This window comes from Aptenodytes patagonicus, chromosome Z (assembly GCF_965638725.1).
Source record: "Aptenodytes patagonicus chromosome Z, bAptPat1.pri.cur, whole genome shotgun sequence".
In the NCBI taxonomy this organism is placed as follows: Eukaryota; Metazoa; Chordata; class Aves; order Sphenisciformes; family Spheniscidae; genus Aptenodytes; species Aptenodytes patagonicus.
Genome location: NC_134982.1, coordinates 79,883,580 through 79,905,630, shown reverse-complemented (window position 1 = coordinate 79,905,630; position 22,051 = coordinate 79,883,580). Strand labels below are relative to the sequence as shown.

Sequence of the window (22,051 nt, the reverse complement as noted above, 5' to 3'; positions counted from 1 at the left end):
TGCCCACTCTGTATAGTTCAGGTTTCTAACTGTGACCACTTGCTATGACTTGCTCAAAAATGAGCTCCAGACCAGGAATTATTTACAGCAGTAATCCCAAGAGTGGCACTGCATGATCACCAAAAAAGCAGATTGCAATCTGGTCATAGGTTATCTACAAATGAAAAAACAAAAGATGGAGATACTGAATTATTTCCCTTTATTAATCAATTTCCTGTGTAATTTTCAGAGCTGTGTCAATAAGAAGTTTGATTACATTTTCTGAAACACTTGCTTTTTTAAACTAGTGTCACCTGTGCCCTAAAGCCAGAGAAAGATCCGCTCCTATAATGAAGCTTCAAAGGAATGACAATTTAGGGCTGTCTGTTAAGACACGCAAGAGTAACCGTTTCTTATAAAAATAATTCCCACATGAAAACTAGTAATTACCTAACTGCACAGCAGGGAAGTTATGTGCTTATCAGGTTTTTCCAAACCTGACAAAAAGGATGCAAATACAGACAACGCCTCTGGAGTTGTACAGATCTGAAGTGAGCTCATTCTCACAACCTGAAAGCTAACTCCTGTGGTTTTGGGAGAAAAAAAATCATTTTTCTCTGCACTGTGTGAAATTTACCATATTCAAAGCCAGTTCTCTCAGCCAGTAATTCCTTATTTCTAACAGAGGAGACTTTGAATACCTGTGTTAATATGATCCCTTCCTTCAAAAAGAGGAAGGAGGAACCTGGGTTGATCAGAGAAGAAGATACCAAGAAATAAAAATGTGATTATAAGACCAGAAGAAGGAAGAAGAAAAGGGGAAATAGGAAACTGTTATTAAATCTTAAACATAGTATTAGCTCACCTTTACACGTAGCAGCTGGTATAGTCAGCCTTGGCCACAGACCACCACTCTGCCATTCGTAATTTTCCACCTAGGACCCAATTTTGCAACCACATATGAATTTAGAGAGTGCAGTAGGAGAGAAACCATGTCTTTGCAGGCCAGTTGGAAGATGGTAATGGCAGGAAGGTATGAAAAGGTGCTAACATGATGGAGCTAAGGGCGTAAGAGACAGAAATATCAGCACAGCTGTGCAAGACCTTGGTAAGACCTCACTTGTGTACGACTGTGTACACCTCTGGTGACCGCCCTGCAAGAAAGATTAATTTAAATCAGAAAACATGCAGTTCAGACCTGTTAGAGGGTGGTGACCACCTCTTTTATACAGCATGACGAAAAGCGTTTCCTTCTACACAGATTTTGTGCATACCAAATGAGGAAAAAGAGAGCACATGATGTGTCTTCATAAGTATCTCTGAAGATAAATCTCAAAGAAAGGGGAAAGAAGGTTAACATTCAGAGGAGAAGAGCTCTTTAAAGGTTAGCAATAGGTCAGGGTAAACTGCTCGTGAAGAAGTTACCAGAAGATTTCTAACCACTCCAGGAGCGAGGGTCTCACTGTCCTTCCACGCGGACAGCAGAGAGCAGGAAAACGCACCGCATTCAAACAGGGATGAATCAGCCAGGGAAAGATGACAGGAGTCCCACAGGCAGAAAATATATTCAAGTCTCTGGGCGTCCCCCGTGTCGGTAGGCAGCCTGCACCTCGCTGCTGGGGAGAGCCGTGAGATTTTTTCCCCTCTGATGGACAACGTGGCTGTGGGAGAGGGCTTTCTTTAAGATCCTGGAGCTCGATCACGGAGCAGAGACAACGCTGAACGTGTGTCAGTGCCCCGATCGCAGTATTAAAGGCTTAGACCTAGGGTTAGCGCGGCTCCCGACTGCCCACGGTTAAACCCAATTACCAGAACCGAGACAAGGATGGGACTTGCCACAGCCCCTTGCAGACACGCACACAAACGCCCATCTCTGCTCTGCCCTATTTTCTCTTAGGATAAGGGTGCTCTATCATAAAAGCAGTTTTAGAAAGTGTCCATGGGCGGCTGAGCAGGGATCTCGGGTCCCACATGTCGAAAAATGATTCGGTTTGAAGCAGCAGCGCGAGAGAAAGGCACGGAGCGCAGCCGGCGCTGGCTTTCCCGACGCGCACGCTGCGGCGGCGAGGGGCGCGGTTACCCCCGGGCGAGGGGAGCCCCCCGCCCCGGCCCCCAGCCCCGCCGGGAACGGAGCAGCCCGGGGTCTCTTCTCGGCGCCGGAACACTGTTTCACTTCTCCGGCGCTGTGAGGGGGGAGAGCCCCGCAACAACACCCGGGCAGAGGTGTCCGTCGGGGCTGTCCCGGGACGCTTCCCCGAGGGAGCAAGCAGGCGGCACGGAGGGAGCGGGCCATCGTCCTAAAACCCTCCTTCCTCCCCGGGGCGGCCCGCGGGGGCGACTACAAGTCCCGGCTGCCCGGGGAGGAGCCAGCGTGGGGCTGCCGCTCGCCGTCCCTCCCGGTGGGAGCGCAGCGCAGCCCAGCGACCGCCCGCAGCCCCGCCGCGGCCGCCCGGCAACTTTTCTCGCCTCCGGAGCCGGGCAGGGGAGTGCGCCGAGGGCTGCGGAGGGGAGCCGGGCGAGGGGGCTGGAAAGGGGAGCCTCGCAGGGGAGCCGGGCAGGGGCCTGCGGCGGGGAGCCTTGCGAGGGAGCCGGGGACGGGAGTGCGGTGCAGCGGGGGGCTGCGGAGGGGAGCCGGGCAGGGGAGTCCTGTAAGGGAGCCGTGCGGGGCAGCGCACGGTGGGCTCCGAAGGGGGAGCCGGGCCGGCCAGCCTTGCAAGGGACCCGGGCTGCGGAGGGGAGGGGAGCGGGGCAGGGCAGCCTCGCAGGGGAGCTTCTCGCTCCGTGCAGGGCGGCCGGGCAGAGCGAGCGCCCGGGCGGCGTAGCCCGGCAGGGACGCGGGGCAGGGGCTCCTTGCCGGCGGCGGAGGTCGGCGCGGGGTGCCGCCCCGGGGCCGTGCCGCTCCAGCCCCGCGGGTCCGTGGGGGGCGGGCCGGGGGCCGAGCCCCCCCTCCAGCCCCGGGGCGTGGGCGCGGCGGCGGCGGCCCCATGGGCGGGGGCGGGGACGGCTCTGCGCGGGGGCCGCCCGCCGCGGCTGATGCCGCTGCCGGCCGCCCGCAGGGCGGCTGAGGCGGGCGGCGGGGCCGGGGCCGGGGGAGGCGGCGGGCGGCTCCCGGCCATGTGGCGGCCGGGGGTGCGCGGGCTCCTGGGCCGGGCGTGCCTGCTGCTGCTGCCGCCCTGCGCCCTGGTGCTGGCGGCGGTGCCCGGCTCCGCGTCGCACCCGCAGCCCTGCCAGATCCTGCGGCGCATCGGGCACACCGTTAGGGTGGGGGCCACCCACCTGCAGGCCCGCGCCGCCGCCTGGCCCGGGGAGGCGGCGGGCGGGCGGCGGGCGGGCGGCAGCCCAGAGGGGGCGAGCGCCGCGGGGCCGCGGGGCCGGCGGCCGGGGGGCGGCGGGGAGCGGCGGCCGCCCCCCTCGCCGCGGGACGCACTGCTGTTGGCCGTGGCGAACCTCAACGGCGTGGCCGGGCTGCTGCCCTACAACCTGTCCCTGGAGGTGGTGATGGCGATCGAGGCGGGGCTGGGCGACCTGCCCCTCTTCCCCTTCTCTTCCCCCAGCGCCTCCTGGAGCAACGACCCCGTCTCCTTCCTGCAGAGCCTCTGCCACACCGTGGTGGTGCAGGGGGTTTCCGCCATCCTCGCCTTCCCGCAGAGCCGCGGGGAGATGCTGGAGCTGGACTTCGTCTCGGCGGCGCTGCGAATCCCCGTGGTCAGCATCGTGCTGGGCGAGTTCCCCCGGCGGAGCCCGGTAAGGCGCCGGGGGGGCGCGGGGCGGCGGGCAGGGCTCCCCCCGCCCGGGGGCACGGCAGCGCGGTGCCCCCGCGCAGGCGGCACCCGCCCCGCACCCCCCGGGTACCCTGCGGGGAAGGGTCGGTGTCCGGTCGGCTGGCGGCTGGGCACGGCCGTGGGAGCCGGGCGGCGGTCGGGGTGGGGAGGGGCACTGCCAGAGCCCTGCCCGGGGAGAAGCACGCTTGACTCTGGGGCCGCCGGAATCGCTTTTCTGGTCTTTCCCTTCTCTTGCATCCTCTCCCGTGTTGGCCCTTGCTCTCAGCCGTGGGGTGGAGGGGGACGAGCATACTCTCTGTGGAAAGGCAGAGCTCGGTGGCAAAAGCCGAGTTGTGAGCCCGAAGTCATATGTCGCCTTAAGTTGTAGAGTTGAGAGGAGAAGGGGGGGACCAGGACATGCACTGGTGAGAAGCTGCTCTTCTGGAGGTCCTTATCTTGGCTTTTAGAGAAGGACACGCTTCCCAGACCAAAAGAAGGTTGTTAGCCAAAAAAAAAAAAAAAAGCTAAAACCAGCATTCGGGGTGTTTATTAGTGGTCTAAATGCTGTGCGCTGTTTGTGTGTGGGCATGGTAGATTGTTCAGCAGATGACAGTTCTCAGAAGTTGTTCACTGTAACTTGACTTTGCATTGAGCTGTCTAAAGCATTAGGATTTTCTTTACTCGTAGTACATGCATTGCTGCTAGACCAGATTTTTGCTAAATATAATTGCCTAACTAAAGTAGTAGAAACTAAAGTCTGTGTCTGATTTTGTAGCTAAAATAGTAGAAACTAAATTCAGTGTGTTTGACTGTCTTAGGCACAAATAGTAGTAGTATCCAAGGGGAGCTAAACTTTCTATCATACAGAGATGGCAACTTAGTGTAACATGCTCTGGAAAACGTGATGGTTCAATGTTTTTCAAATGTGTGTTTGATGCCAGTAATTATCTTCAGGCAAAAGAATTGGAAGAAAATGCTCTATTTTGTGTGGCCCATGCGAGGGACGTTATGAGTAAAATGGCAGAAGCTGCCATTTAAGTAGCCAGGAGAAATAGTTGTTCTATATGAAAAGAGATAGCTCAACTTTGCTCTGAAAATATAATCAGAAAAAAAGATTACCAACTGAATTCGCTTTGCAAAAGCAAATATAAAACTCAGCCTGCATCACTGTTAGACTTCTATATTTTTTTGTGTCAGATTGTGACAGAAAAGGTAGGAAAATAAAGTCTGTGCTAGGCAGCTCCTAGTCTGTAATTGAAGGTGTGACTGCCATATGCTGGTCTGAACTCAGCTAGTTTTCTCTACCTCAGGAAAACCCATGTAACTCAGGTTTCTGTAGCTTCATGCAGAAACTCAAGGGTAATTGGTGCCACTGAATGCCACTATCGATGCGGATTTGGTGCCAATAGCATCCAAGTTTGTTCAGTTACATCTACCAGCCTTGCAGCTACACTCACAGTTGTGCTGGAGCCAACAGCCAAAGCTCCCTGAAGACCAGATCCTGAACCCAGCATCTCCTTGCTTTGTCTGTTAAAATCAGAATTATTTTCTCTTCATGCGAGATGGGTCAAAGTTCATCCAAAGCTGCCTGAGGGCACAAGATGTGTTAAATGCATATAGCAGAGGGTCAGAGTCATTGCTCCTTTCCACAGACTTCACAGCTCCTGCTTAACTTTCACATTGTTCTCAGTGGGGAGCCAACTGGATCAATCTATCCAAATCAGGACTTCGTGCTTAAGCGGACATTTAAGTGTCATTGTCTCAGTGGCAGTGAAACCAATGCCTGACATTGAACCTGTGCTGAATAGAGTCTGTTTTTTTTCAGCTGAGCTAAAAAAATCACTCTTCAAGGCTCTGTGGATTTAAAAAAAATCTCAGCCTTACTCAAAAGCCAGCAGGTAATACAAGTATATTAGTCTCTCAAGATTGGCTTGGAGGGCCTAATATCTTTCTGAACACTCTTTTTTCATACCTTCACGTAATAAATACCATTTTAAGGCTAACTCTGGAGGCAATGCTCCAGCCGCCTTAACTCGCATACTTCCCAGAGTTACAGGATTTCCAACAGCATCTTGGACACAGGGGACCCTGGAGTTGTTGGCCTCAGCAGCCTCTGGTGTCTTACTACCTGCTGCAGGCAGGGATTTTGTGTCACTCACAGTCCCATGCCAGCACTGGCGTGAAATGAACTTATTATGGACCTCCCACCTTCCTGGCTTAACAGCCACAGAGCCACAGACTGGCCACTTCTACTGACCGGCAATTTTGGAGGAGGCAAGTGTAAATGACATCTTTGTAGGCGAGACAGATTTTTCATGCAGTTTTTCAGAGCAGAAAAGTCAGGAAGACTCAGATCTAACCCAGCTTCTGAAATGTGAAGCATCCGCCTCCCTGGAGTCACCCTTCCCACTGATACTTTGGCAGAGCAATCCTCCCTCCCTCCAAAACGCCACCGCAGCACACCTTAGGGAGCTGCCTGCAGTTAGCCCTTCCAGGCAGGGAAGTAGACCCAAAACTTGCTTGCCCTTGAAGAGCATTTCCCACTGTCTGCCATATGAGGAGCATGGCAAACATACTAACGAACATAACGTTCGCTAGATGCTGTCTCAAGCTGCTTCTCCTCAGCATTCAGAATTTTTGTTAGGATGGTTTTAAGGTAGTAATGTCTAACAAGGTCTCATTTTCCACATTATGCCAGGACAGAAACGTACACGTACAACATTTGTACCACTGCTGAATGTTAACATTATTACTTCATACAGAAGTTTATAATAAGCAGATACTCATTGTAATTGAAAAGCACGTTGATCTTTGAGCAAATCTTCCCTAACATGGCAAAACGCAATACTTAAAATGAAAAGGAAGATCAGGATCCAGAACCGAATACGTTTCAATAATACTGGCAGTTGCCTCCGTGACATCTGATGATACACTTCAAACATGTAACATCGGGAGGAGATGCACAGTGTCACAGCTGGGCAGCCAGAGTCAGCTGGATACCTAGAGTGTTTTCAAAAGTTTTGTGGTTGCTCGAGCATCTTTAAAAGTCTGTTTCTTGTTAAATTCTACTCTCCTGAAGTTAAAAAAACCCAAACAACCAAACAGTCTTCCCCCATGACAATTAACAATCACAAGACAACAACCATCACATGGTGTGGTACAGCATTCATTCTCTCTCAAGCAACAGTTTTTGCTGGAGGTTCAGGATTGTGTGTGGCAAAACGCACACATAGGTTCAAGGGATGCTACACAGAGAAAAATGTGACATACTTTTTTCATTTTCATTTGTATGTGTGATTTAATGACTAACATATACTGACAGTAAATCCAGGTGCTGTTGTGACCTGAAAAAAGCTGTTTACTTTTCCGAGTTTACTGTCACTCCAGTAAATTTCCTCACTCTTGGTAAGCAAAAGTAACAATTTATCATTATCATTCAGCAAGCAAAAAAGCACTGGATTTCTTTACTACTAACATGAATGCAAATTGCACTGAAGCTTTGACAGATCATTGTTTTGGAGCCAGCAGCTTACAAGCACTGATGCCATTGAGCAAGGCTTGTCACGTTATGTATGTTTGTGTGAAGAAACACAGTTTATTTTTTCATTCCAAGACTGCCAACATCATTAATAATTTTCCCAGGGATGGAACAGGGAACAGATCCAGGGAGCATGAACCATAAATAAATAGTCATATCACTTCTAGTACTACAGTTCAGAGCTGAGAGTTTGGGAAGAATAGCCCATAATATTCATTTTATAAGTTATACTATCAGAAACACAGGGGAGATCATGTTTGCAGCAGCGTTCTCTGAACAGAACTTGGGGAGCATTTTCAGCGGGTTTGAGATAAATCGGTAACTCTTGATATCTTTTAACATGAAAAGGAATCTTCTCAGAGCACCGAAACAGAATAAAGTAAATCTGCATCATCAGTCCCTGCATAGTCAGTCCGTGCTTTATCTGGTTTCCTGAGGAACTGGAATTGCTGGCACTGCTGATTACTGCTATGACTTAAGAGAGGGTCAGAAGAATAAATAAATCAAGTTAGGGTTTTAGGTTAAACAGTGAGTTTCCTGGTGAATGACCAAATTCAGCCTCAGAACAGACACTGTAAAAAGAAATTGACCATTAACATTTAATTTTTGGTTTGTTTTTAAAGGAATTAAGCTTTCTTTTGAAAACAGCTTTATAGTTATACATATCAAACCACTCCGGGTGGGGAATTATACATCTTTGCCTTTTGGAAATAGCCAGGAATACCACTGTGTGCATGGTATCCCCAGAAGTCATACTGACCTGCAAGACACTGGCTACACAGAGCACCAGCAAGGGCAGGCAGAAATTACAGCAAGGGAATGGAGATGTGGAAAAACTTCTGGCCAACTAAATGCCCAAAGACACTTTTTTTTCCTCCTTGAAGCCAGAATTGCAATTTTGCAGAAAAGTATTTTTGATCAGCCAAAAAAAAAAAATCTCATTTTCCAGGAGAGACTGCAAACCACGTGCTTAGCTGCAGGCTCCAGTAATTCAAACTATCATTGCTAATCTGACTTAGTCCAAATGTTGAAGTTTGCACTAGTTACTGTGTAGATGAGGAACATGTATTCAGTCTTTCCCTGTGATCACCAAGGCTTCTCACCTCACACTGCATAAATAGTATGGCACATACCTTTTGTGCACTTCAAGAGGGTTTATGAGAGGTGCCTTGAGGGGAAAAAAGGGTGGAAATTGAAAGGACGTGCAAACAAATGTTCAGCTGCTTCTCTTTCAGCCAAAGGTCTCTGTGCAGTTTTGCTCATAATGAGCTTTTGAAACTTGCACAATTTAGGCCACAGATCTGCTATAAAGTGAGAGTCCTTTTACATCGCCAGCTAATGTAAAAAAGCTTTGTGTAACTAACAGTTTTGCTCCGTAGCCAGGTATCCTGTAGAGTCATTAATTCTTTTAAACACAGGTTTCAGAGGCATAACTGACGTTTTGCTGGCAGCGTTGTGGTCCTAGCATCATGCAAAAGGTCTCCTCATTGTAACAGTCCTCTGTTAAAAAGCAGTTATGCAATATTTACTAACTGATCCAATCTCCTGCCTCTCGCATGCTTTTCCCCAGTATCATACGTTGTCCTCACGTTGTTACTTCGAGAGTGGTTTTACTTGTGCTCCTGTGCTGTCTTGAACATTGTCAGCTATGAGAGTAGCACAGTTTTCATAGTTCACTGTGTTGTCAGCTGAAGCCAATTTATCTGTTATCTTTGAGTTGATAAATGATGTGTGTCGAAGGGAAATGAGTCCTTGTTTATATCCTTGTCCATGGTCAGAAAGCCCTCGAGTTTTGTAAAATTGATGTCAGCTTAATGTTTGGGAGTTGTATTGGCACCTTCTGTATTTTGCAGTTTTTCAGCTTGTTTAATGCGCAGGGTCTGTTTTCTCTGTGTGTTGCACGCTTGATAATACAAGAAGTCATCTTTGTCCCCTAAACTCTCAGAGTCATAATAAACACTATTTAAAACACCACTCAAGGCATCCAGTCACGTAAAACAGAACATTGCAGCCTACCTACACATGGGGACTTCTTTAAGGGTAGTGCCTCTGTCAAAAAGCTTTGCATACACAGAAGCATGGGACAATGAAAGAAAATAAAGAACCAGTCTCTTTATTCCAGTTAGTGTTTAAGGAGGATTCAGTTCATCATGACTGCAAAAGATCCTTTTTCAGAATGCAGGAAAGTGGTGAGAGTATTTTTACTTCAAGTTCTCTCCTTTGGATCCATAATTTTAACATCCCATTGAGACAGAAGGAGCCAGAACTCTGCTGGGGTGAACTTTTCCAAGTAGCACCTTTCAGTGCTATCTCCAACCCCTCTTCTCTGGAAGAAAGCCCCTCAAGAATCCCATTGAATTCACTGTCCTGCCACTGGGCTTTTGAAATTAAGGGGTCTTGCAGTTAGAATATTTTAGCATGATGTGTGGTAAATGTAAATACAACAATGATGTGTTGTGGTAAATACAACACTTCGAGGTATGAGAATGTATTATTTTTCCAGGTGTTTTGTTGTTTATGGAGGAGCAAATTTTTGAGGTGAAAACATGTTTTCAAACATACTGGTTCAGGACTTGAAGTTCTTTGTAATACTAGAAAATTATTTACCACCCAAGTCTCAGTGAACTCTTGCAGCAGGCTTCTTTCTTAAACTCCCATAAGTTTCTTCAACACTTAGCTTAGATAGCATAAAGGTGTTCTTATTTTATAGTATTTGTAATTTGTAATATAAGTTTTGAGGCTTGGTTTTGACAATGACCATTCACAGCGTTATTCACCATCCATAATTTTCCATATGTTCTTCTTGTCCTTTTCCTGGTAATTCTTATTTAAGGAAATGTTGGACATGCCACAATTTGAGTGTCTGCTTATTTCCAAGTTAGGGGGATATAAGTACTTACATACTGATCTAAGACTTTGAAAACTGGGTAGTGCAGCATTATTTGAAATACATACACCAGAGATTCTTCATCTGAGTGGCTTCAAGTCAACAGTGAGCAATCTATCTCAAATACAGCAAGGGGTTATTACCGAGATTTAGAATGTTCACTGAGTCTATAATTATTTAAGATATCTGACTCTGGGAATCCTTAGATAAAATTATGCCAATGATCACTTTGTTCTTGAAGTACGTCCAGTTCTATCAAGTTTTATCAAATCACTTGGACAACTTTATAAATTCTGGTGTATGTTCAGTTATATCAGTTCCATTTAAAAGGGTGGTGAAGAGTTAAGATTCAGGAAAGGGGTGGAGGGAAGGTGAGTCTTGTAATTAAATACCATCAGACATTTCCTACATAAACAAAAAACAAATGTCTATATTGAATTGATATGAAAACTCAAAAGCAAAGATACCTGCTTTGTAGTTTGATGTGCATTTCTTTAGTAGTCTCCTTCCTCGCTGTACTCGTGATATCATACTAGATTCTGGAGAAGATTCCTGAGCTGGCTAGTAACAAGATTTTCTCATTCCTCATCCTGTGCTGCTTCTCTGACGCAGAAGAAGCTGACTTAACATCGAATTCAATACCATACATGATGTTTTCTTCTGTGTTTTTTGCTATTCTGGGTATTCACAAAACAATGTCTTCCTCATTGCATAGCCTAGAAGAGCTCTTTCATAATACACTGCACAAACGCATGTTAATAATGAGTGATTAAACTATGACAGGGTTAAATAGTTAATTATTACTTTACTGAATGATATGCATTACTAGAAGAAACACCGAAGAATACTTAGCTGTATTCACTAAGTAAAAATGAAAAATTTGGCCAAAAAAGACAAATTCAAAGACAATTTGCTAGCAGATACTGTATGAATACAAAAGTTACGGTACCAAACAGATTATTAACAAAGAAAACACTCTCTAGAAATGTAAGTTGGGGTGTTCAGTATAACTTCCCCCAATAATTTGTCCACAAAGGTCAGAGAAAGCACCCCATCTTTCCACTAAAATACATGTCAGACCTATGTAAGCAGAGCTATGGAAATTAGAAAACAGCCAAGGATCTTGTCATGCTATATGTTATTCAATTCAATGCTCACAATTAAGTTCAAAGACTACTTACAAATGTTCTCATCTATAGTATATTTAATGAGATATTTATTATTTAAACACATGAAATATTGAAAACTCACATAATCAGAACTTTAGGCTATGTTGGATTTAGTTACAGTTTTAAGTCATCAAATAAAATGTTTCTCTCGCGTGTTCTGTTCTTGTCCTCTGTGGATTTCCATGTCATTTTTTTAATGTGAAAGGAATCCAGGCATAGCATGGCTAGAATTTATGTATTTATTTATGTAATTGGCAGAAAACTGGAAAAAGCACAGTTTCTTTTTAAATTCTAGATTTGTCTTTCAAAGAAGAATCAGGCTATAAATCCATGTTTCTGTAGATCTTACTGAAGAGCTTTTAAGGAGGGGAAGGATCATCTTTTCAGTTTGGTTGAACAAGAGAGTACACCGAATCTCACTGCAATACCAATAGCTATGCATTGCAGAGTTTATTCTGAATAGCTGAAAGGAGCCAGAGAAAAGAGAGGGAAGAAAACAAGAAAAGGAAGCAAGAAAACTAGAAACATAAATGTCAGTGACACAGGGAGAGAGAAGGAGACAATAACCTGAATTGAGGAAAAAAGGAAGAGGTGCCCTTCTCTGTCTCTTTACTTTTTGTGATTCCAGAAGCATAAAAACAAGGGAACTGAATTTTACATGAGAGCACTGTACAAAGAGCTGGGATCACCAAGCACAGAGCAAAACAGCTTGCCCAAGTCAGGGTTGAATTAGCAGGGCTGTCTTGGTCCCTGGCTAAGGACAGTTACTTCCAGTGTGTAATGCTTCCCCAAAAAATAGCGCAGACCTCCCAGGGAACTGCTAAGCCAACATCTAGGAAGCAGTGAAAGGAATAGGGATTAGATCAAAGTTAGATTGTGGTTTATTGCTGCTGCTGGGGGGGAGGGAAGGTTCTTCTTACAAAGGGTGTGAGGCCTCGGTGTGGGTGGATGTAATTAGTGGAAGCCTTTTTTCCTCCTTGGTGCTGAGAATTACAGGAAGAGAGACGCACCTGGGCATCTCAGGACACAGTCCCACCTGATGCTCTGGCATCTAGGATCAGACATCTTCTGGTCAGCATTTCAGAGCGCCAGGAGACAGACCAAGGTTGCTTGGATACATGCAGCATCATTATCAATAGGTGCCCGCAAGGGATTTCCTAAGAAATGGGAGCAAGTTCAGGCACAGCGGCTTTAGGATTGCAGCTTTGGACATCAGTGACTGTTCCTTACTTCTGGTCTGGCCCTGAAGGTCTCCCCATTTTCCCAGACACCCCATCAATCAGCCAAATTGGTTCTCACCACCATAGGGAGAGGATGCGCAGATGGTGGAAGTAACTGCAGAACTGGGAGAAAGATTTAAGCTTGAGTAGGCAGCAGTGATAGATGATTCATTTATTAAGGGAGTCACACTCAAGCAAAGCCATTTGTGCAAGGGACTCCTTGTCAGTGTGACTAAGAAGTTCACAATCTGGCCCCAAGTGCTTCACAGCTGTCACATCAAGCTACCAACATTACTCTCGGTAATTATGTACAACTACATGAAGAACTGAGAAGGGACTTGACAGCATGGCATACCACAAACCACAATAAACCACAGTAATTGTTGCGTGCTGCCTTTGCAGGGCGTTGCAACAAAATCTTTATGTGCAGCTGGCCTTGGGACTTGGTTTTGGCTGTAGATAGGGTTTCAAAACAGGTCTCTGTTCAGGCTTGATGTTCACCACTCAGTCCTGAGCTTACTGTGTCCTTTCCCCACAGCGTAGTACAGTACAGCCATTCACAAGTGTCTTGCATCCCTGTAGCATATACATACCCTGTTGGTATAAGCAGAGAGCATGTGTGTACCGCTGCAGTGCTAAGCAGCCATATCTCTGCAAGGTATGTCAGTCCCTTATCAGCAAGCTGAGAGACGATGCTGAACCTCCTGGATGCGCTCTGCTGCACCGAGCCTCCCTTGCAATGGACGGCACCCTTGCGGGAGTGGTGAGCTGGGAGACCCCTCAGGCACTGACTGGAAGGTTTCCACTTGGCACCCGTTTGAAAAGATCTGGTGTGCAGCGTGCTGGCTAATTAACTTTTGTCTGAAATGTTTCAGTCACCTGAATCTGTATGGCTGCAGGCAGCAGATGGGGAGGTGGAGAGGGAGGGGGAGAAGAGTGAACCTGAACACAGGTGCACCCTCAGCTGCCACTAAAGCACAGTAAATGGGGAAATTACTGTGATCGTTTGATTGTTACTATTATATAGGAGAAATCAAATGTTGGGAAATTCAGAAGCAGGCACCATTTTTTTCCTTTTCTTGCTACAGTATTTTTATTACTTTTTCTTCACCAGCTTTCATCTGTGATGATAGTTTCCAAAGCCTGTTTTACAATGTGGAAAGTATTTGAAATGCATTATAAAAATCTATGAATATGCTGCACAGGCATATTTTAAACTCTTAGTATTTCCCTGAAGGCATACTATTCCACTTCCAGCTTTTTTAAGACTGTAAAGGAAATGATTGCCCATGCTGTTCATTTTACAAGGCTTTCTAACTTAAGACAGAGTTAAAAGACGAGATAGATCTTCAAGCATAAACTGAGATTTTAAAAATGAAATTTTGCATTTGTTGCAAGGAAAGAACTGTTAGACATAGCAATTAATAGCCAGAAAGAGTAGCTGTAGAGAGAGCACCAGGCTCTCTCAATGATGCTACTGATAAAGCAGTTACATCACACTCATCTTAACAGCATACTCACTCAAACCAGCTTAAAGAGAAATTTTTTTTTGCAAATCAGATGAAAAGTCAGTATTGTGAGTTGTTTGATAATTTTCTGATGCTATTTTAGATGAAAGCCTAGTTATTTATCACTTTCTTATCATGTAAGACTCCTATATCAGTTAAACAGCTCTCTGTAGGAGAACAGTTGTTTTGAAGAATTTACTGTACTCAGCATAAGCATCCGAATGTGGGAAAAATAGATGTAACCTTTACTTGGAGCTGATAGCTGCCCTCTTTTGAGTGTGCACTGGAACTGTTTTAGCTGTGATTTACATTTTCTTAGTACACTAATACCTTGAGGTTTATTTTACTTCTACATTAGAAGGGCAACAAGGTGAAATAGTTAATGTGCCTGGGTTTCCTCTGTTTAAGTTGCATGTGATAGGTGATAAACTATAGAGCTCCGAGGGGACAAATGTATATCCAACAGCCTTGAGGCAAATGTAGGTAAATAGTTAAAGGAAAAAAGCATTGATTATTTTTGGCTTAAGCTTTCAGACATGAAAACTTCAGAGGTCATTGCACCATGTGACACTTGTCCAACAGGAGTTTCCAAGAGCTTATTCTTATTTGCAGAGTACAAAATCAAGCAGTGCTTTGAAGGAAGGCTCCACTCTTCTGCCGTCTGTCTTTCCCCAGTCATCCAGCAAGCACATAACCTGCACCAGTAACGTTTAGTGATGTTTCCTTGCTCCAGGACCACAGAAGGAGGTGGCGTGGTGCTGTATGATCCCCACATCCCCACTTCGTTGCCAGTTCTGCAAAACCAATTACACTGCTTGGTGTGGCAGGCAAACGATCTGCTGCTGTTACCAGATGATACCTTCTGACTACACAGAAGGGCAGCTCATGCCAAACTCCCACTGGCATCTATAAAATTGTCTACTGCAGAGCTAATGGGGGGGAAATGATAAAACACGGCATCAGTGTTTTTTCCTCAGAGATTCGGGGGAGAAAAAAAACACCTATTAATTACCTCTTTAAAAGTTCATATTGCAATGTATCAGTGTAGAAATAGGCTGTATAGGCTGGTACAGTTAACAATACTCTTGTGGCCTCTGATTAGGAATCTTGCATCAGCAGTCAACACAGAGAAGCCAAAATGATGATTATTCAGTCACCCTTATGATCATCTTTTTATACATATGAATTATTTACATAGTACAGGGTACTTACACACTTGTTAATTAAAAGCTGCTTTTTTCATTCAGTTATACCCCTAAGATCTCTTTAGAGCATGTAATCCTTCTAATGGCATTTATTTCACATTCATTATGCCATATTTTGTTTAATGATATCTTTAATTGTATAAATAGAAAATCCTTCAGTGCAGAATACTTTTGGGGAAGGATTCCTTCCCATTGAAAATTTCTTCTGAGAGAGAGAGAGATGGGTGATCCGTCTGTTTTGAATATTGATGCCCAGAATCCCCAGGAACCCTCAAATGTTACTCAGCTACACCATTTTCTACTTACTCTTTCATTTTCAGTGTGGCATGCTCATTTCACTCTTTCTTAATCTTGCCCATTGGTCTTTGTTCTGAGGTCCTGTGTTCCACTGTAGGATAATACAGATCCTAAATGAAAAGAGTCTTGACTCCAGAAAAAGACCACAAGGCTCTATTGTGATACAAATGATCAGCAACATAAATTGCTCATCACTCACTGTTCATCATATTCTCTGAAGAGCACCAAAAATAAGACACTTATTTATAAATAGCTCAGCCTGCTAGATTTCAGTGAAACTGAATTTCGTCTCTTCCCACCATTTTGACAGTGCATATAAATATGTAACGTAGTTATGTGAAAGTTATCTGTGCCGCAATGTCCTCCTTGGGCATTCACAACCTTTACAGGTTTACAGCAAAAGAATAAATTGCAAATTGAGAGCTGTGGTGGGATGCAGCTTACCACCTGATTAGCATAAGAAAGATGCTTTGCTTGACAGAGAATGGGAGTTTGTTGCCCAGATCATACAGCTCTTGTATTCCTCCCCAGAAGTGTACTTTGAGAGGGAAATGAAGTGAGAATTCACAGTGAATAATACGTCTGATAATTATAGACTTTTTTTCTGTCTGAAAACCACCTTAAATTTCTGGAACAAGCACCAACAACATAAGCATTAGGAATAACTGCATCCCAGAGCCTTCCAAAAAATGTATGAAAAAAGTTCTTGCCTTTACTTCACTGGCTTTGAATAAAGACCAGCTTGAGATAGGGTTTTGGTTGTTTGGCTAAGCCACGTGATTTTTTTTTTCCTCTTCCAATCTGATAAACACAGGAATTGGAGATATACATGGAAGCTAGAACTTGCAAATACTGCAAGTGTTTGGTTTTGCTACTCATGTTCTATGAACATTTGTCCTAGTGTAATTTGATTACTGGAATGTTCATGAAAAGCAAATGTTGAGGAGAACAGGAACAGCTGAAACTAATAATTTCATTCATGTGAGTATCTATGTGTTGTTTCTGATGCAATTGCTATCGTTAAAAACACCAATACATTCAGACTTGCTGTTCATTTAAGTGTGGTATGGCTTTCCTTAGGATGAGGAACTAGTCCAACAGGATCTATGATTTGTTGCTGTGATATTAAAACTATATTGATAAGCAAACTTAACACTTCTATCAACTTTAGCCTTTAATTTTACCTGAGTTTGCCTTATTTTCACCAGAGAGTTCCCTTCACTTAAAAATCTACAGAAAGCCATTCAGTGACTAAGATCAAGGATAATTCAGATAATTCATTTTTTTGTCCATCTGTGTGATGCCAGCACTATGAGAGCAAATGAATGTCTTCTGAGAGTCATACAAAATTATTACAATCTTACTAAAGCAGCAAAATGGCTTATTATTGTCAATAAGAGGGGGAAAAATGAGTATGCAGTCTGACCATTGAACGGGGGACTCAAACGGAAAATTCAGTCTTCTCCAACACACTTAGAATCGTATGGGAAAATACGTATGGGCTGAGTACTGGAATAGTTACTGGTCTACCAGTCTGGGCATGGAGAAGTCCAGCTGAATTTCCTTGCTTTGTCAGAAGTTTCCTCTGGAAGGTTAAAAGCTGTCCCAGCAGCAAGCCGTTGCCTGTCTGTACGAACAATGCGCTGAGTCCGCGTGCCCATTTGACCACTGCCCAATGTAATGATGATGTGGTCGCCACTAACAATGTGGAGCTGTTGTGTGGTGCTGCGGCATCCATCCTTTTTAAGAGTATTAGCGGTGAGGGGAAGAAATAGCCAACCCAGAGAGCAAGTTCGTGCTGTGCACGAAATCTTTATTTGCAAAGGACTTTATTTGACCTGAGCAGTGCTTCCAGTCGCACAGCGTGGGCCAGGAGACCAGTGCTGCCCTCCTGGTTGGGTAGTTCCCGTTGCTTTCACCATGAGCTTGGAGGGTGGTGTTCCAGCAGCCTTCGCACCTCTTTGCCTGGTGTACCCCCGCAGTTTAACAGTCCGCATGTGCGTCAATCAGTATGCTCAAGCATGTATAAAATCTTCAGTCATTTTAAGAGTGGTCTCCAAACAAATGTTGCTTACCTTTCAGAACAGAAAAGCAAACCTTTCACAGAAGATCCTGCTTTCTGTGAGTGTCTCTTTCTCCCTTTTATTCACACAGCTGGCTGGCTGTTTCACTCCAATTTATTAATAATACATCCTGGTGTTCTGTGTGGTACCACCAAGGGTTTTAAACAGGGAATTTTACAGAATATTTTAGTTCCCTTGCTCAGACAGGGCAGTGCAGCCTCCATGTCAATGCAAAATATCAAAGCAATATTACAACAACATTCAGAGGTTACAGTTTTTCACCTTCCTTAGTTCCATCCCAGGTCACTGAAATATGTAGAACTATAATTTATGTTCTGGAAAACTGACCAAGACTTGCATTCAAGTGCTAGCATCATGTAAACAGAGAAAACTGAGATGGGGAAAGAAAAAAAAGAACACGTTCCTATTTCTTCAGAGAATATAAATTTTTTGTGATTTTTTTATTACAGGTTCTCTCTCCCTGAAGTAGTACTGTTTCCTGCAGAGAGAGACAGCAGCTTTGATCGTATGTTCTTGCCAAACTCATATGAGCGGTGGTCTGTCATCTCTTCCTTTCAGGTTGTCTGGGGGAATTAGATACTCCTCTGCAACACTTCCCCTTGTTCAGAGAGTTAAAAAGAATCACAGCACCAAAAACAGTCGATGTGAATTCCTCGTCCCCAGGCGTGGTTCACCAGACTCTGTAGAGTCATCACAGATTATTTGCATGGAGATGGATAGACGCAAACATCTTGCTGAGATTAGTGAGACATGACGCTTTCGTATTTTATCACAAGCGCTTATCCATGCTAAACTCCCAGGGCACGCTTCATTTTCACTGGTTCTTACCCTCTCCTTTAGGAGGATACAATCACCCACTCAAGAAGCAGAAATAGTGCATGACTAACTATGTCACGGAACAAATGATTAACACTAAGTAGTTTGTACTAGCTGTTTGCAAACAATCCACGTGCCAACAATTATGCTGAAGCAATTTTGTGAATACCTAACTCAGTGTATTTTGCATAACTCAAGACTGGCTCCTGGATCATTAAATTCATAACTTCTGTCTTGTTTGTTAAATTCATAAATGTCGTTATTTCTTCTAGTCCATAGAACTTGTAGTGCTAGACTCAACTGTGATATTAGTCTGTAACACTGGACTGGTGAAGGCTGTAGGAAGGCTGGTGGCTCCAATGAACGAGATGCTGTTCAAAACGAGTTACAGCTGCTGTGCTTTAAGAGTTTATAAGCCACGAAGTGCAGAGGAGGGCAGTCGTACGCAGGCAGATCCATTAATACATCTGATGCTTTCGGATTTGCAGCTACGCAAATAAAGATGCTATTTGCCCTAGTTGCACCCAGCCTACCCACAGAGAGCTTGGTCTGGCTGCCCAAGTGCATCAAAATGCTCATAGAGTTCATTATCGGGAGCTGAGGGCCTCTTCCTCAGCTGTGATCACTCATCAGCTGTCTGCTGACGTCACAGTTAAAGAGCTGACCTAGAGAGAGCATAGCATCCATACGCATCATCACATGCCCGGCCAGGGCAGGAAGAGCTGAGCTGTGAGGAAGAAAATGTCTTGTATGTCAGTAGGAAGCTCAAGCACAGACAAGAGTTTATTGATTCATTTGGTTCGGGGTATTTGAGAGCCTTTTGACTCACAGAAATGTGCAGCCTTACCAGATCCTAAAGTACAAAGCTCTTAAAAAATAAATTAAATGCCCAGCGTACTTGGGTAATTGGTGCTTTGCAATGAGTGTAGTGGGTTTTGGCTGTCACAGAGTTGCACAAACCCTACATAACTTTAAGGAGGAGATATACTATTTTATAAGAGACGGATACGGAGGCAGTAGAAATTTAAAGGAATTACAGCAGAGAAGGTAGAGCCAGTATCGAAAAGAAAACTAGATTTGTAAAGGCCTTTCCCCTCATTTCCATGCTGCAAAGCATTCTTCCCATCAATACCATCCAGCCTGTTAAATTGTTGCTGTTACTTTCATTACCTTCTCATAAACGAAGCCAACCCCTATTAACCTACCACAACAGTTTTTTCCCTTTTCCCCTCAAGAAATGTAAAGTAGCAGTACAAATAAGTTTTTGCATAAATAGGTAGGATGAAGAACCTTCTTTACAATGAAGTAAATTTGATATGTAATTCCATCACAACAGTTTGTCTAGCTACTCCTCACTAGCTTTTTCTGCAAAGGCAAAAAGTATATTAAACTTCCCCACCACCAGAGGTTTTGCTAGTAAGAGCAGTATGCTGAGTTATTTTTGTCCATATGCTATTGCGTTTCTCATTAACGGGAAGATCTTGTATTTCTTTGATGCAGTATGGATTTCCACATTTTTTTTCAATGCTATGCAGTTTGTGCAGCTTTCCAGCCTCGCCAGCGGCTGCGGTGCTGGCCTCTGCTGCGGAGCTTGCCCCCAGGCTGCGCATTGAGCACCAGCGACACAGCAAAAAGGGAGGGAAGGCTGTAAGGCAAAAAGCTGTCTCTTTACGGTAGAGCTGCTGCACCCGCGGCAGTTGTCAGGGTCCATTGCCACCAGTAGCGATTTGTCCGTATGGTGCTTTTATGCAATTGCAGCAGGAAAGGGATCTACAAGGGAAGGCTGACGAGCTTCTCCTGACGGCGTGATACTGGGACCAACTGCACTTGCCACAGGCAGGGCTGAAGGAAAAGATAATTACATTTATTTGGCCGGTGACAGTGTCTTGTGATTAGTGTTAGCTTCTGGTGAGTGGTCGTGTCAGACAGCAATACGAATCTTCCGTACAGCCAGATGGTCCCATCAAGCATGGCATGCTGTTTTTCCCAGTGTGCATGGTCACATACTTATCTTCAGCCTGTTGCCACTATCACATGCTACATACATATGGATGGACACATTGCTTAAAGCCTACGAAGTATCAATTACCACTGCTCCACTGAGACCAAACTCAGTGGCCAGTACAAAGGAGGCATAAGTAAGTATCATCATTCATATTCTATAGTGATTTACAAGGTCTGTGCAATCACTTAATTGTTGGTCTAAATGTCCATGCTAGGTGCAGAGTAAAAGAAAACCTGGTAGCAGTAATCTGTGCAAATATTTGTGCATAGTAGAGAGGTGATGGTATTGTGTATTTTCTGTCAAGCATTTAGATGAGAGCAGAAGATTGAGTCAGAACTAGGAGCTGTAAATGTTCACCTGATGATCTTGCACATTATAAATTGAAGGACGAAAGAGGCATGGGTGGTGATTTTTGATATATTCTCCCAACCCTCACCACAATACTTGCTGTAAACCACTTTCTGCTCTGTTAAGTACTTACTACAGTAAGGTCGTGTTTCATGACCCTGTACCCGGGACTCTTTTGGAATACAGTGGGTAATTCATAAATTGCTTTTCCAGTTAAGACTAACGAGGAAATCACAGTATCCCAATGCTTGCAGACATGGGGTCCTGATGAGACAAGTATCAGTGGGATGGGTAACGCTTCCAGACGAAGGATAGACCAGTGCACTGTGAGTAGTGTAAGGGTACAAATGCCCAAATTATTTAAAAATAACCCATAAAATAGGTGGCTGTTTGTTACTTTGCACATTCTTTTATCTGTTGAGGCAGCTGTGTCTAGCACGGGAAGGAACAGGAGATTTGAGCCCTAGATTTTGCTTCTGGCAAAATCTTGGTATATTCTCCAAGACGTATGATTTAACCTCTTTTTCTTTTTTTTTTCCCTTTTTCCCCTCTGATCCCTCCCTGTGTTAAAGGGTGTGAAATATTTGTCTTGCCTTAAGATGGGCAGAGAGCCATTTCACAAAGGAGGGAGAAGCTTGGCCCTGCCACGGTGGTGATCTGTACCCCCCAGGGCACTGCGGAGGGGGTTATCCTCATTTTACAAAGAGGGGTTTGCTTGCAAGGGGGGCACAAGACGAGGCAGGGATTTCAAACCAGATCACTCAGTTTCTATATTCAACTGCCAGCCAGGGCCCCTTCCTCCTCCTCCTCTTCCTCCTCCTCCTCCCCTTCCTCCTCCTCCTCTCCCTGTGTGCCTTGGTAACGGGCTCTGCACAGTCACACATTTTTGTGGGTAGTTGCTATATGCTTTATTGGAAACTCAAATGCTTCTTGCCTTTGGGGGCGGGGGGTAGGCGCCTCCTGATTACAGGATCATGCCTTATTTTGTGTTTTGCATGCCCAGAAAAGCAATTTGCAAACACTGACAGAAAACTTCTAAATTGTACAGTTGCGTTTTGGGGTTTGTTTTTGGGTTTTTGGTTTTTTTTTAATGACAATTAATTCAGGATTGGGAAGAAAAATAGGGAGCAGTAATTAAAAAATTTACAGTGAATAGTAAGTCACTAGGCTTTGCTGCATTCTCAAAAGTCAGATTCTTGTCTTCTGTTGAAAGGTAGTAAGTCTGCAGCCAAGG

At 44.8% G+C, this 22,051-nt stretch overlaps 1 protein-coding gene across 1 annotated transcript in view; it reads left to right on the top strand.

Annotated features, from left to right (window-relative positions):
• Positions 1 to 3,012: 3,012 nt before the first annotated feature.
• Positions 3,013 to 22,051, top strand: part of GRIN3A (glutamate ionotropic receptor NMDA type subunit 3A) — an 83,263-nt gene continuing 64,224 nt past the window's right edge. The window contains exon 1 of the mRNA XM_076362576.1: positions 3,013 to 3,723. Within this exon, the coding sequence (XP_076218691.1) occupies positions 3,013 to 3,723 (711 nt within the window). The remainder of the gene's footprint in view (positions 3,724 to 22,051) is intronic.